At 35.2% G+C, this 16,088-nt stretch overlaps 1 protein-coding gene and 1 pseudogene across 1 annotated transcript; one reads left to right on the top strand and one right to left on the bottom strand.

Annotated features, from left to right (window-relative positions):
- Positions 1 to 2,462: 2,462 nt before the first annotated feature.
- LOC129302427 (formin-like protein 20) lies at positions 2,463 to 3,968 on the bottom strand. The gene has a single exon (XM_054941309.1). The coding sequence runs from the start codon at positions 3,705 to 3,707 to the stop codon at positions 2,715 to 2,717; it is 993 nt and encodes a 330-aa protein (XP_054797284.1). The 5' UTR covers positions 3,708 to 3,968; the 3' UTR covers positions 2,463 to 2,714.
- A 2,381-nt stretch (positions 3,969 to 6,349) lies between these two features.
- LOC129302425 (probable beta-1,4-xylosyltransferase IRX9H) lies at positions 6,350 to 10,730 on the top strand (annotated as a pseudogene).
- Positions 10,731 to 16,088: the final 5,358 nt, after the last annotated feature.

The following is a 16,088-nucleotide window of genomic DNA, read 5'->3' as shown; positions in this document are numbered from 1 at the left end:
TCTTATTAATTAGCTAGGACATCAAGCTTTGTTGCCCTTTTCTCCACTTAATTGAATATATGCCCGCCACTCATCATAATTACAAATAATCAAATCCCTTGGATATCAAAACTTTCGATCGGTTTCAAAGTCATTTTCTGCGTCCGTTATCAGATGTAACGGCTAGAAATACGTATATAGATCATATACATCTTCATGTTATATATAAAGGAGATCCATCGGAAATAGAAAATGAAAACCAGGGTCGGCATCAAACACTACACGTTATTAATATCAGATTCATCTAGAAAAATTGTCGGTATCGTTAACTTTTATTTCATCGCCTCTTCTCAAAATGCCATATAATTAGTAGCATTTTACTTGTTTTGTATTATTAATATATTAACGAGACGAGAACGTAAATAAAGCCATAATCCTCATTATATAAACCCCGCAATTGGTTATTTAATAATACAAATAATAATAACATTAATTGTGTGCGTATGTGTGTGTGTTTAGGCATACAGTCATACACTGGTGGATCAAAAGACGTCCTTTATCTTTGATATATCATATGCGCGCGCGTGTACATGAAGCAAAGAACCAATTACTTGTCCTTTGAAATAGGGTTTTTAACTTTTGTGACTGTGAGCGAGCGTGGAAGTAATAATGTAATATCTAGAATCAGGATTCTCCCCAGAGTGCAAACTTTTGAGAACTCTCGCTGCCTCTTTGATCGTGCAAGTGGTCCCCAAAACAGATAGGCCCTTCCCCACTACCCTGTGGATACTTTCTTTTGAATTCCAATTAACTATAGTCATAATTAATGAAATCACCTTCCCTTGTCATGGACATTTGCTTCTTTTCAACATCAAATTTGTTATAAAAGATACAAGACCTGGTCACTAATTAGATCCAAAGCTGGCTAAAGTATTATTGGTGAAAGGAAGGTACATATACACGCTAGTATCTGCAACAAGGAGTTGGGTTAACTTCAAATGTTAGAGACCCCGTTACAACACAGTGATGATTTCTTATAATGAAGACGGATTTATCTTCTTAAGCTCTACATACAGAGCTATTAATCTCACCAGCTGTTGTCTGAAAGTTGCAGCACAGCAAATAATGGAGCCCTGTACTCTGCGTGTTGCACCACCATCCTCAGAAAAATCCTGACATGCACACACACAAAGTTCTGAAATATCTGAAACTCAACCTCTTCCGCACGTGAAACTGACACCCTCAATTTCAGAATGAAGATAAAGTTACTTGGACTACCTTTGCCTTATTGTTTTCTTCCAGTTCCTTTTTCGTTCAAGGCTCGAATTCCACTATCATAACAGTATCTACCATAATCTCTGCTAGTGCTTCTTCTGGTTGCTAGTATATAAAACTCGACAGTGAAAAATGACGTTGTCTTCAACCTATAAATGGTTTTTTCGTTGCTCCCTTCAGATAGCTAATATTTCAGGATACATAGCTAGTGATGTGTATGACTGTATACTGTACGGCTTCTCGATCCAGCTTACTTTTCCATCTCTTTCAAAAACAGATATATAAAGATGGTACTGGTATCACAGGACAGACCTAATCGATAGTTAAGCTTCCCCCTTCCTGTTTAAAATTCTCAACATCAAGGAGACAGCTTCAATTCTCACCGGCCGTCCTGATATATACAGGCACACAACTTTGCCGAGGTGAAGAACTCTTGCTGTGCATGTTCTTTTACATTGGTGTATATATACATCTTTCATGTCTGCATTCTCAATGGTAAAGAGCTTTTTTTTATTAATAATTAATCAGGTTGGTTTGTAGTTGTGCATGTTTTTAAAGTGTCCATATTATATATGTACAGATGGCATATAGTTGAGAAAATCTGTGACCATATATGTAACCCAAATGCTGATGGTTGATAAATATATGGGGTGTCGATAATAGGATTTGGATATCATGATTGTAGCAACTAAAGTCATTGAATGACTTTACTCATGTGGCAAAATCCGGGCTCTCTATTAAATCAACGATTTGGATAATCTTGTTGCAATTAAAATTAGTAAACACTCAATCTAAATCCATTCAAATCTCCTAAATAATATCATGGAGTAAATCTCTACCCTATCTCTCACTCAAAATTCATAACTTCTTTAAATAGTGCTATGTTGTTCTTCTTCTCCAATTAATGCGCTCTAATCTTGGCACTGAATAGAAGGGAATAGGTAAGTGATCGCGGCAAAAAAGAAGAAGAGGAGGAGGAGGTTTGGATTAAGTTTAACTGATCTTAGTTATAACAAGATCATCTAAATTATTAATTTAATAGAAAATTTGGATTTCACCAAATGTCTAAAGTCATTCCATAACTGTAGTGAGTGTACAGTAACTACAGTCATGGAATCTAGATCCGTCGATCATATTCAGAAATAATGGCTAGGTTAGTTTCAAATAAATAAGATTCTTAATATTATAAACTAAGACGCACTTTTGGCTGGAAACAACAAAATATGTATATCATAATAGTAGACTAAAACACGTTGGCAGGGGAAAGTGAAGGAAAATAAACTTGGGGTTGGGGCAAATACACACGACATATAAATAACAACACTAAGCTGCGGTCAAAAAATTCAGTTTTAACAAGACGGTCGGTTAATATGAAGCACAGCCGACGGTTTCAAAATGCCCTCCAATTTGGCCGGCGAAGTCTTCGACGATATTAATTAAAGCCACAGATGATAAAGAGTCTATCTTCCTTCTTCAGTAGTAAGTTCAGGCTGTCCGTAATCATGCAGTGTCTTCAACAGTTGGGCCCCCTTCCTCCTCCCCCTCGCGCTGCATTCCCCTTGCAGTGCAAGCTCCACCGCACGCGCCACCTCTTCCGGCGGCGCTGTCTGCTGATCTCCCACCACGCCGCTGTAAATAACTGCCAGAACGCCAATAGCGTACTCCTTCCCACGTGCCCCCATCTTGCCCATCATCGTGACCATCACGGGCACCGAGAGCGCGTGGGCTCTAGCCTCCTCTTGACCCTCCGTCACCGTACACATCAGCTCTAGCGCAGCCAGCGCCCTCTCCGCCGGTGGCCCATCCAGCTCCAGTGCCGACTCGATCACAGCACCCACCGCCCCAGCCTCCACCGCGATGCGCCGGTTCCCTTCGGCCAAGCAAAGCGCGAACAGTATCTTGGTCGCGGGTTTGGCCCCGGTGGGATTTCTTAAATTGGAGATGACCCCGCGCATCAACTCCGGGGGACATGGAGGCTGATCTTGGGGTGGATTGGGGACTAGGGAACGCTCTAGAAGGTGGAGGGCGGAGAGGCGATCGGAGTCAGAAGCGGAGCTGAGTTGGAGCTCGGAGAGGTGGAAGAGTTCTTGAAGGTTGAGGCAGAGGATGGGGTGGTGAGATGGGGGAGACGGCTGGGGTTGGTGGGCATGGGGAGGAGTGTGAGGCTGAGGTGGAGTAGGGGCGGAGGTGGGAAGAGAGAACCTCCACTGGGTGAAGCTCTGGGAGGTTGCGGAGGAGGAGGAGGAGGAGGTAGTGGAGGATTCACATTCTGGTTTTGAATGAAGGTGCGGTGGTGGAGGCGGAGGCGCCGGTGGGGTTGAAGGAGTGTGAGGAAGGGGAAGGGAAGCGCCAGTGGGGCTGAGGACGCTCTGAGCGCAGTGGCGAAAGAAGCCGCAGGAGAAGAGTTGAGTTTTGAGCTTTGGCTGAGGATGATGATGGGTTTTCAATTTCATAATTGCTTTTTTCCCCTTAATACTTGGTTGCTTCTGAAAGTGTGTGTGTGGGAGGAAGATGGGGGAGAATAATGGTGGCGCCTGGAGGGGGGTCAGAAAGAAGAAGAAGAAGAAGAAGAAGATAGGTGGCTGTGGAGTTAATAGTCATCAGTTGTAAATTGTAATGTTTTGCGCAACAGGTTGCCTAGCGCTCAGCCACAGTACGACGTTGTTTGTTCTTTCCTCCATTTTCCCTTGTTCTGTCAAAAGCAATACAACGCATCAGTTACTGGCTGGTTCACTTCTACCCTGCAATTTTTGCTTTTCTCTCGTCTTTCTATTTTCTCAAAAATCTCCTGTCTATGCATGTTTATAATATAAAATTTATAAAATCAGGCACTAATTTTAATAAAAATGGATGAATTAATAATCATTAATCAAAAGCTTACCACCAAAAAACTATTTTTTTATATTTTTTATCATTCACTTGTCTCCTTACATTAATATTGCAAGGATTGATCTGTAAAAATCAACAATACAATTATGAGAAAAATAGCCAAAAAATATGGGCAGCATGAATAGCTTACAGTCAAATGAGTAACTTGATCAACAGTAGCAATCCAATCTGCCAAAAAATGGGCAGCATGAATAGCTCATGGGGAGCATATATATATATATATATATATAATTAACAGTAACATTAGGGACTGATGCAAGGGGAGCAAGCAGGGTTTGATTGATTTTCTTCATTTTTATTTGAAAACATAATAATAATTCTGGTCCCCCACTTCCATGAAACCCTGAGTAACAATCCAATCTTTACTCACGAGTAACTTGACGCGCTCAATGATATTTTACAAGGTCATCTGGCATTTCTGACCTTGTGGTCAAATTCATTTCCTCTGCGCAGTCATTTAACACGTGTATTTTCAGCAATCTTCGAGCACTGTGATCTAGTGACGACACATGACTCATGTGAGCCTTCATTCCAGTTCCGTTTAGAATGTAAATAGCTTTAATTTGAAATGCAACTTCATTTTCAGGCTTAAAAATGTAGATTCGTCGCCTCAGAGTACCACAAGAGTTTCCCAGCGTATACGCCCACACACACACACACATACAGGGACGTACCTACGTCATGGCTTATGGGCAATTGCCCTCACAAAGCTAGAAAAAAAAAAAAATTCAAGTGATAGTTCAAACTCTTTCGATTGCCCTCTGTGCTAAAAGAAAACAAATTTTATTTAACTCAAATCTTATCTATATTTTATAATCATATATAAATGGGGGAACAAACAATTTAAAAATAAATTTCTTTAATTTTAAATCATTTAAAAAATAATTAACATTCATCTTGTGTAACAAATTTGCCCCCACTGTATATCTAATTTTTCTGGCTTCGTCATATATATCCTCGCATTTTAGAGCCTGTGCTGACTCCATCCATTACCTGAGAAACTCAGTGAAGATGACCACTAATCATCATCATTCATATCAATATAACATAGCGCAGCGTCCACGATTCCTTAAAGTAGAGAGGCATACAAGCTGGTTCAGGTTAACCGGAGTTCCGATAATTAACATGGTTTGGTTCTCCACCTTCCGCATCAAATCTGAAAGGTCCCAGAAGAACTTTGATTTAATGATAGTAAGATTTTAAATTTTTTTGCTAAATTAGGTTATAAATATCGCGTGAATGAGTTGTAAATATTAGACTGAATATTGTTACAATAACTAATTGCAAGTGATCCATGAGATTTAAATATACTTATCTGCTGTCAAGAATCAAATTTCTCATATTTACAATTAATTAAATTAATATTTATAATTTATTTTTTAATAAATTTTCGGGACCTGATTACGCTAAATTCGTAATTTTTTAAAAAGTTTCTCCTAACCCTTGACAGCTACAGTGCTGCCTGCATTTTGAATTTTCGTACACGGAGCTATTTAGTTAATGCAAGCGGTGACTGGACTGGAGCAACGATGCCCGACTCGGTTCTTTCAATGGACTTCTTAAGAAATAAAAAATGTCCACTTTCACTGGAAAAAGAGATTCACAGTGTCGATCAATCTAGTTATCCAAAATAACGAAAAGAGAGTACGACATCAGTTTCACGAAAGATAAATTGAACTATAAACAAAGTTGCGTGAAGTGTGCGATTTACCCGTTCGGGCCGAAGATAAATTTCGTTGTTTCTCTTGCGGGCGATTCCCGCACTGTGCACTTCCCGCGCAATCAGAAAGTCCGACGGGCCGTTGATCACGTGATAGAAAATGGAAATTTATTTCTTATGTAAGGCTCTTTTTTGATAGGGGAAAACTAGATGTCCTGTCAGGTTTCACCATCGCTTTCCTTTTTTATTTTCCTTCTGGGGTTCAATCTTTTAAGTTTTAACTTCAGATCCCAAAAGCACGCAATCGTTAATCTGATTTTCTTCGGTTCGTCAAACTGGCTATGGGTCCCTCCAGCAAAGGGTAGTTGCCATTGAACTTCACCGGTGCCTCCGAGAGCTTGGTTTTTGTGACAGAGCCTGTACAGCGCTTTCTCAGACTGGGTATTGCTTGCCTACTAAGCTCGAAGAATCGCACTCGAAGTTGGTTCCATTCTGTTCTGCTTGTTTGAGGATTTGGTAAGTGTAGTAGATTTCGTAGTGATTGTTATGGTGATAAAATCTTATCTTGGACATTGCTATCTTAATGCTGCGCTTCTGTTATGCCTGGAATGCTTTTTTGGAACACCTTCACTGTCTTGTTCTTCGTTCTAGATCAGGAAATCATTAGAATTGTGTAGATACTCAATATATCAAATTTGGGGCGTGCCCAGGTAGCTGCATTATGAAATGGGTTTGGGAATGTGGTTAGATAAATTGATTTGATCCAGAGAGCGCAGTTTATTGGACCGGATTTCTATGGCTTTAGAGGACTGCCTTATGCTTTATTAAGCAAGTGTCGCATACATTGGATTTTTCCTGATATGTTTTACACTCAGTTCGACTTTTGTAATGTTCATTTCAGCTTTTCTTGTTACCGTGCTGGGTGGAACTTGGTTTCCCTAGAATTCTCGGCAACACATACTAGTCGTGACAACAGCTGTTTTTTCATGGGAAGGACAGGCAGTTTATGATCGAAATAGATACTTTCTTCCTTAATTGTACTTCACTTACCTTCAACAAGGATCCACTTGGAGTTATGAACTAAGCGTTGACTTGGATTTATTTTGATGGCATCCATTAGAAGAACCCTGTCTCCAGTGCCTCGAGCTGGAACTGTAGCACTTGGAGAAGTCTGTTCAGTAGGTTCTCCATTGTCTAAATCTTCATCGAGTCCTCAGAACTGCCCGCCGTCCACTGGATTGTTAACTCCTACAGTCAACCCATTGGATTCTCGTGCCTTTGTTCTTTGTTTTTGTTTTTTCACCAAGATCTATAAGGGCTTTTGAGAGGTCAAAGTCAAAGGGCCAACTTTGGAGGACGGTGCTTTTCCATTTCTTTATTTGTTTCATGGTTGGGGTTTCTATTGGGTTGACCCCACTTGCTTCATTGAACTTGTCCCTGAATTTAATGCCTAAGCATCAAGCCTTCTCTTTCGAGGTGTTATCTTCTGCTGGAAATTCTCAGCCATATGATGATGTGAAGATAAATGCACCACCGTCGGCCAAGGGGGCTATTAAGTTTAACGCTACTTTGGACCCAACTTTGAAGGAACGAGAGCTAATAGACGAGATAGCACATAATATATCTACTACCCAATTGCTCGATGTGAAACCATATTTGGAGTCTCAGAAGCTTCTAATTATTGTGACCACAACATACAATCAGCCACTTCAAGCATATTACTTGAGACGCTTGGCATACACACTAAAATTGGTACCACCTCCTCTGTTGTGGATTGTTGTTGAAATGACTTCCCAATCTGAAGAAACAGCTGATATATTGAGGAGTAGTGGAGTTATGTACAGGCATCTCGTTTGCAAAACAAATCTAACCAACACAAGTGATAGGAGCATTCTTCAAAGAAATGTTGCACTTGCTCATATTGAAACTCACCAACTTGATGGAATTGTTTACTTTGCAGATGAATGTAACATCTACTCAACTGAACTGTTTCAGCAAATGAGAGAAATAAGGTATTTTCAAGTAGTTTTTTGAGCTCCTCATCTTTATATTGCCTCGTATTTTTTTTTTCAAGTATGAATAGCTAGGTTCTAGTTTTTGTCGCTTCTCATCTTCAGCATGAAATGATAGCAAATATAGGTTTATCTTAATAAATTCAATTGTCATTTGTAAAAGGACTTCCGGATCATTATAGTAATATACTTACTCCTTACTAAGTGTTTAAGGGTTAATTTGAAATTCTAGGCCTTTATTGAGTGAGTGTCGCATTTGAATCTTTTATGAAGTTCGGGAAAGATTACCTATTTACTTTTACTGAACCAGAGCCTTAGAAAATGATAATTTTTTTCCTTAATTTGAATACAACCATCAGCAGTCAAATTATCAACCATGGTTGCAGACATTTTGACAGTGATGAATCACACTTCAATTTGTCATACTTATGGTTGGATTCCCCCATTAATTGATCGAAAGCCTCATGTTCAAGTATTATACCTGAGAGGCGGATGGTTTGAGCCCAAACTTACTTGCCAAGTTAGTTTGCCTTAACTTTTTTTCATGCGAGACCTCCAAGTAAAAATTAAATCCCAAAAGTACCCAAACATGAATGCAATAATATAAATGAAGTTTGATTATACAATAGAGAAGAACGACCAAGAGGGTATTCCTTTTATTTTTCCCCTCTTCTCACCTTATAGCAAACCAGGTTATCAAATCTCACTTCCATCCATAAGAATGTCTACCTGATAACCTCAGGACATTTTAGCTGGGAAGAAGCGTTCCACAATTTGGTGCTTGCTAGCAACTTAGCAGAGGCTGTCAATACATCAATAGGAATAACATTGCAGGATGTACAATGGAAAACTTGAGGGAAAATATCAGCGGTTTCCTTGTGAGGTATCAGTAACATTGTGTCCGATCATGTTTATAGTGAAGCAAATAAGTGTTCAAACTGGCTTGCTAGATCAACGCATGACCTTGATCTGTTTCTTCACTTTTTATCTATGCCCCCTTAGATTGCAGAGTTTCGATTGATTGGAAAAATGGAGTGTGTGGCACTCGCTATGTTGTTTCTATTATACATGGTTTTCACACCCTTTTATTCCCAAAGAAAAAGATGTACCAGTCCCTTTCTACTCATTGGGGGTAATCTCGAGGTGCCAGTCCTGAAAGTGAAATGAAGTGTTCCATGTATAAGTTGATGTTTGTGAGAAAATAACTCTAAAAGCTCTCATCTTCTTTTCATTTATGCTATCAGAGTTTATTGATTCCTAGATGACGGAGGAAAATATGGAAACCTTGGGTAATTACTTTGCAGTATCATGGTGTACTTGGTTGGAGAGAAATCCAATAATTTTTAAAGGAAAGTTATGGGAAAAACATAATATTCATGCCTTTTGATGTTGTTCTGCTCACGGTTTTTTTGAAGGAGTTTTCATCTGAGATTTCCTTATAGTGTATTGGGCTGCTTTGCTGCATGTTTGGTCACTATCTTTCCCCTTCTTTTAGTTTCTTCTGGAGGATATCTTATTCTCCTATTCTGTGTCTCTTCTTTCTTGAAGAAGTTTCTTTTTCTACTTGGGGGGCTGGGGGAGTTTTGCATGTCAGTATTGTTTTAGGTGGTTATGGGTTTCTCTTTTAATTAATATGGCAGGCAGGCTAATTATAATTTATTTTCCTTCTCAATAGCTGAAATCGTCTTCTCTATAATTAATATCGTCTGTCATACAAACGACTTCTTATATTCTTCATTTCAACTAAATCAGCCGTTGCACTGCCTATCCTCTGCTGCTCTTTAATAAACTTTGTTTCCGGCTTTCTTAGGACTTGATCTCTGACGGAATTTATTACAACAGGTTCTCTGTGTAGCTTCAAAGAAATAATATTGGCTGTTATTTTCTCTTTGGCCAAATGATAATATCATATTTAACGATGAAAAATTTAAAATAATCATTATAGTAACAGTGATAAAAAGATTTTTTATCGTATTTATTGTTCGTTCTTCATAGTCAAAAGAAAAGACTCGGTTGACTGAAGGGAAACTGTCTCTACAAATGATTTATAATATAATTTCCGGAAGAATAGCGCCCCGCCCCCCTCTTCCAAAAAAAAAAAAAAAAAAACAGAGAGAGAGAGAAAAAAACTTTCCCTAAATTTTTTCGCCTTTGGATGTGCAGGCGGTTTGGAACATGGGCTGTAGCTAAACCAGCAGGAGACAAATATAACATGGTACTACAAGGGCCCGTCTGTAATGGAAATCAAGTGCTCGGATGGCACACAAATGAATCAAAAGGAATATCTCGAAGATTTCATGCTGAAATGCCTGGTTTTGCATTTAATAGTACCATACTATGGGATCCGAAGAAATGGCACCGCCCTACTCTTGAACCTATCCGGCAGCTCGACAAGGTCGAGGAAGATTATCGGGTTCGTATTTGTTATACTTTGGGCTGCCTTCTATTATTGTGATCCATCATTGATTGACTCACTTTCATTAATCGTTCAATTTTTCAAATTGAATCCCAAAGACTTTTGCAACTTGTAGTGTATGCTTGGTAATTGTTCGAAATGCTCTCATATTATGGCTCTTACTTTCTCATATTATTGCTATTTGGAACGTGATATGCAGGTTAGCACTTTCGTTGAGCAGGTTGTGGAAGATGAAAGCCAAATGGAAGGCTTGATGAATAACTGTTCCAGAATTATGGTTTGGCATATTAGTCTTGAATCTGCTATTCCCTTCTATCCTCAGAAATGGATTATTAAGAACAACCTAGATGCCATTGTTCCTCTGACCTGACGTTGAGACATTCTATATGCAAGTGGTGTATATATGCTTTATGAAACCCTCATAATCTCAATGATCCTTCTACTTTCATCTGCCATTTTTTGTTATGTAACAGCTGCTGTTTGTTTTGATGTCGTTTTATTTCCGGTGGTATTTTTTGTTAGATTATACGTAAACTGTACTGAGCTTGACTCCTCCTTGAAGAAAGACAGGACGTAGGGATATTTGCTCCTATCAAGCAACCTGTCTCAGAAGAATCTCCCTGTTTCAAATTGCTTGAAGGAGAAAAAAGTTAGATGCAGCACATCAATGGATGCAATTCTGGACAGAAATCCCTTTTCCACATAAGGAGAGGTTTTTTGTCGCCTGAGAATGTCTTTTTTATTTTTGAAATACTACAGATGATTTCAGAATTAAAACTGATTTCTTAAATGAGCTTCCTCGTCTGCAAGGCATTTGCTTTGCTTGCATGGAAGCAAAAGTCTGCTAGAAGCTGCCCCTCTCCTAAACTTTCTCAAGAGTAGGATCTATTTTTTTAATCCCCAGAACACTTTTAAACAGGAACTGTGTTGCCGAATAAAATGCTTCCTAGTTTATTTGATTTTCCTCTGTACAAACTGCCAAGAGTCGGAAGGTGGTTAATTGCTATTGGAAGAATAGAATGTAAGAGAGTAACTTGTCCATTTCCATTTCTTTGAACTACATTCATTCCCATTAATGTCCCAGATATGTTACCCAACATAGATCTTATCCTCCTTGCGCTTCTCCATGGCTCCCTCATAGCCTGCGTGCTTCTCGTAGCTATCTTCATCATCTTAGTGGGTCTCCTCGCAGCCTTCTCCTTCGGACTCTTGCTGGTTCTCGTATCGGATTTGCGCGATTTTTCTTCAGCGGTTTCTGAGTATTCAGAAATGGTGAAAGATGATATAAAATTGGCCATCGTTTTAGTTTTCGCTTACCTAATGTATCAAGCTGTGGGATTTGTTTTGGATTCAAAACCTTGGCTTAAGAGCAAGGCCAGAGAATTCAAAGGAAAAGGCATGACGCGGCATCGTGTAGTATTATTTGTGTCTTGAAGATTGACAAACGTTCTCCCTTGTGATCATCTCAACATCCAAGGTTTCTACAGAACGCTTAAGCCGTGACAGACAAAAAGGGCTGTTTCTGAAGAGCAGATAGGGGATGGCAAGAATGTGAAGCTCAATTCCCTTTAGAAGCCTGCCTCGCCTACTATTCTGGCGTCGGTTTGTACATTACCTGTTGATATGCTGCTTTAATAATTTCTTGCCATGCAGTGCCTTGATGCAATCAAAAATCAATGAAATTGTCATTTCACTTATATGCGATATATAGATCAAATATTATTATCATTATCATCATATCATGAAGTTGCGTAATTTGGTTAAAAAAGAATTATAATTATAATTATTATAAATATTATATTATAGATATTCATAACTCATGGTTCTTGAAATTTCTTTATCCTTAATGTCTTAATGAATGGTATAGAATAGGTTTTTTATTGTTAATAGCTTATAACCTTTAAAGGTTATATAATGCATCATTATATACCTCTTTAAATTTTTATAATATTAGGATATGATTTGAATAGTTGCAGGCCTATAAATAGAGATTATGTCTAAGGTGTAAGTATATTAGTGAATAAGAATTTCTCTCCATTGTTTTTTTCTCATTTCTTGTATTGTCTTGTTTTTTTCTACTTTTTATATTCACTATATTTTATAACATGTTATCAGCATGAATTGACTCTGGAAATAAGGTATGAGACTTTAGCTAGATTAATGTGTTCTTATATTATATTATATTATATTATTATTCTATTAATATTCATAATTATGTTGTTTATATATTTACTACATTATATTTTTTGTTTTATTTTGTTATCTATTCCTTTTCTTAGTAACAAAGTGATTTTACATTTCTCCATTTTTTTCATTTGAAAATAATCATGTGATTAGTGATTTAATTTAATCAAGTGTCATTAACCATTCATTGCTTTATTTTTATTATTTATTGTTCTATATTTTTATGAAGATTGATATATTTATTTTTCTTTCTTTGTATTTATGTATTTGATATCATCTTTATTTTTTTAGTCCTCCTTTAAATTAATGCTATACATACATATTATACATTTTGTGTTTATTTGTGTGTGTAATGATCAATTTCTATTGTTAATATAATTTGTTTTACTTGCTAACATCATATGAATTGTTTGCTTTGTCCATCAATTTATTTGCTTTATTGCATTTTTTTTATCTTCATTATGCTTTATTTGTTTAGTAAGTTTAGTTATTTATATTTGCATTTTTTTTATTGTGCCTCTTTATATTGTGTCTTGTTATAAATTATATTCTATAATCTATTTATGGTTCTTTATCATTTTAGTATGTGTGTGTGAATGATTTTTTTTACAATAATATTTATTTATTATTCCTTATTTATTAATTTTGTCATAATTCTAATTGTTATTATTATTTTAATTTGAATCATGTCAAATCTTATCAAACTTGAACTTACGGCTCTTGATATTATGGAAAAGAATTATTTGTCATTAATGCTAGATGCTGAAATTCATTTAGACGTCAAAGGTCTAGGAAATGCAATTTTATTAGAAAATGAAGCAAATAGTCAAGATAAGGTTAAGGTAATGATATTTCTTTGACACTACCTTTATGAAGGGCTAAAAACTAAGTACCTAATGGTAAAAGATCTACTAAAATTATGGATTAATCTAAAAAAAAAGGTATGACCATTAAAAAACAATAATTTTACCTGAAGCTTAATATCAATGGATGCATTTGAAATTGCAAGATTTTAAAATTATGAATGAATATAATTTAATAGTTTTTAAAATAAATTCTCAATTGAAATTATGTGATTGGAAAATAAATGATAAGAACTTATTAGAGAAGATATTTTTAACTTTTCAAGCTTCAAATGTGCTCTTGTAGCAATAATATTGTGAAAAGAATTTTAAAAAGTATTCTAAATTAATTTCATGCCTTCTTATGACTGAACAAAATAATGAACTATTGATAAAAAAATTATGAAATTTATCCTACTAAATCAATCCCATTCCATGAAACAAAAAGTAACTATATGTAGTGATTACCATGGTTGCGGTCGCGATCGTGGACATGATCGTTGTAAGGGACATGCTAATTACCTTGTAATGATGGTGGTGGTATTAATTATAATCCTAATACCTACCAAAAGAAGAAACATAATGAAGGGCAAAAAAGAGATAAAAGTAGTCATTCAAAAGCTATTGAAAATCAATGCTATTGATGTAGTATGAAGGGGCATTGATCACGTACCTATCATACACTTAAGCATCTAGCAAAACTTTGTCAAGCCTCCAGCAAAAGAAGTTTAAATAATGTATAATCAAATTGCACTTTTTAAAATGATGATATTAAGGCAAAATTTGCATGCAAAAATGACGATATCAATGAGTTGGATGATATTAATAACATTGATGCTATGACACACTTAGAGGTGACTGATTTCTTTAAAAATCAAGATTTGACAAGTTTGATTGAAAAACAATTAAAATAATTTGCATTATGTTTTTGGATCATGTTTCATATTTTATTTAGCTTTCTTATTTTCTTGTAATAAAAGCATTGTTGCTTTGAATACATTTTATTTTATTAAGTATTTATTTTAATACATTCTCTTTCTTTTATTGAAGAATATGAATATTCCCTTTTCTTTCATTAGACATAAGAATGAAAATATATGTCTTATGGATAGTGTTACAACACACACCATACTTAAAAATAAAAAATAGTTTACTTATTTAACAATAAGAGCTGGATGCGTTAATACCGTAGTAGGTAATACCAAATTAATTGATGACTCTGGAAGAGCAATTATAATATTACCCAAAGGAACAATAATTATTATAAATGTCACATTATATTCATCCAAGTCTCAAATAAATTTATTAAGTTTTAAAGATATTCGATGAAATGGATAACATATTAAGACTGCAAATGAAAAAGATGTTGAATATTAACATATTAAAAATTTTAAATTTAGAAAGAAATGTGTCGTATAAAAATTATCTACGTTATCTTTGTATTACGCAACTATTAGTACATTTAAAATAAATGCAATAATTAACAAGAAATTTATCAATTAAGATACATTTATTGTTTGGCATGATCAATTAGACCATCCCAGGTCAACTATGATGTGAAGAATTATTAAAAATTTAGATGGATATCAATTGAAGAACTTTTCATGTGCTATTTGTTCTTGAGAAAAATTAATTAAAAAACCTTCAATTATAAAAATGGGAGTTGAATTCCCTACTTTTCTTGAATGCATCCAAGGGGATATATATAAAACTATTCATCCACCATGTGGGCCATTCAGATATTTTATAGTTTTAATAGATGCACTTATAAGATGGTCACATGTATGTTTGTTATCAACACCTAATTTAATATTTGCTAGATTACTTACCCAAATAATTCGATTAAGAGCACAGTTTTTAAATTATGCAATTAAAACAATTTGTCTTGATAATGTGAGTGAATTTTTATGACAATTTTTTTATGATTATTGCATATCAATTAGAATAATAATTAAAGAATCTGTTGCTCATATTCACACTCTAAATAGTCTAGCAAAATCATTCATTAAATTCCTCCAATTGATAACTAAACCAATGTTGTCAATGACAACACTTTTTTTTTTTTCATGGGGGACATCTAATTTTACATGCAGCAAAACTAGTGCATATCAAGTTAACAAGTTATCATAAATTTTTTTTTGTGTTATAATTGACTCTTAATCAAGAGCCAAATATTTTCTATCTTAAAATTACTAGATGTATGGTGTTTGTTCTTATTACTTCACCACACCATAAAAAGATGTGATCTAAAGAAGGTTAAAAACATGTGTTGGTTTTGAATAATAATAGTAAATTTTATATAATTTTCGATAACCAGAAAACAAGAAGATGGAAATTAGAATTATATTTCCCAGGTGGCATTGGTCGTTTCGGAATTGCAATGGCATTGCATGTTCATCAGGGTCAAGATTTCAATCCAAATTGATCTTAGCCACTCATTTAAATTATTTTGTAAATATTTTTATATTCATTGATAAAAAAAATTAAAAAATTTAAATTTTTAATAAATTTATTTATTACCAATCTGGCCAATCCAGAATTAATCTAATAGTCTAATTTAATATTAAAAGTTTTTATGATTATATAGTTTCATTATTCAAATAGACTCTTAACAATTTGGATATAATCTAAATGACCTAGTTTAATATTAAAAATTTATAAATTTTATAAATTAATCATTTACATGTATTTTAAATAGTTTAATTTAATATTAAATTTTTTTATATTTTTTATTTTAAATAAATATAATATTAAAAATATTTAAAAATTAATTTAAATGAATGGTAGCGTATTTTAAAGTTTAAACTAAGCCTGGATGAGCATTGGGTGCT

This window comes from Prosopis cineraria, unplaced genomic scaffold (genome assembly GCF_029017545.1).
Source record: "Prosopis cineraria cultivar Desert tree isolate PC_DT_omini unplaced genomic scaffold, ASM2901754v1 PC2, whole genome shotgun sequence".
Lineage (NCBI taxonomy): Eukaryota > Viridiplantae > Streptophyta > Magnoliopsida > Fabales > Fabaceae > Prosopis > Prosopis cineraria.
The sequence above is the reverse complement of the archived record's forward strand: the minus strand, read 5'-3'. Positions and strand labels throughout refer to the sequence as shown.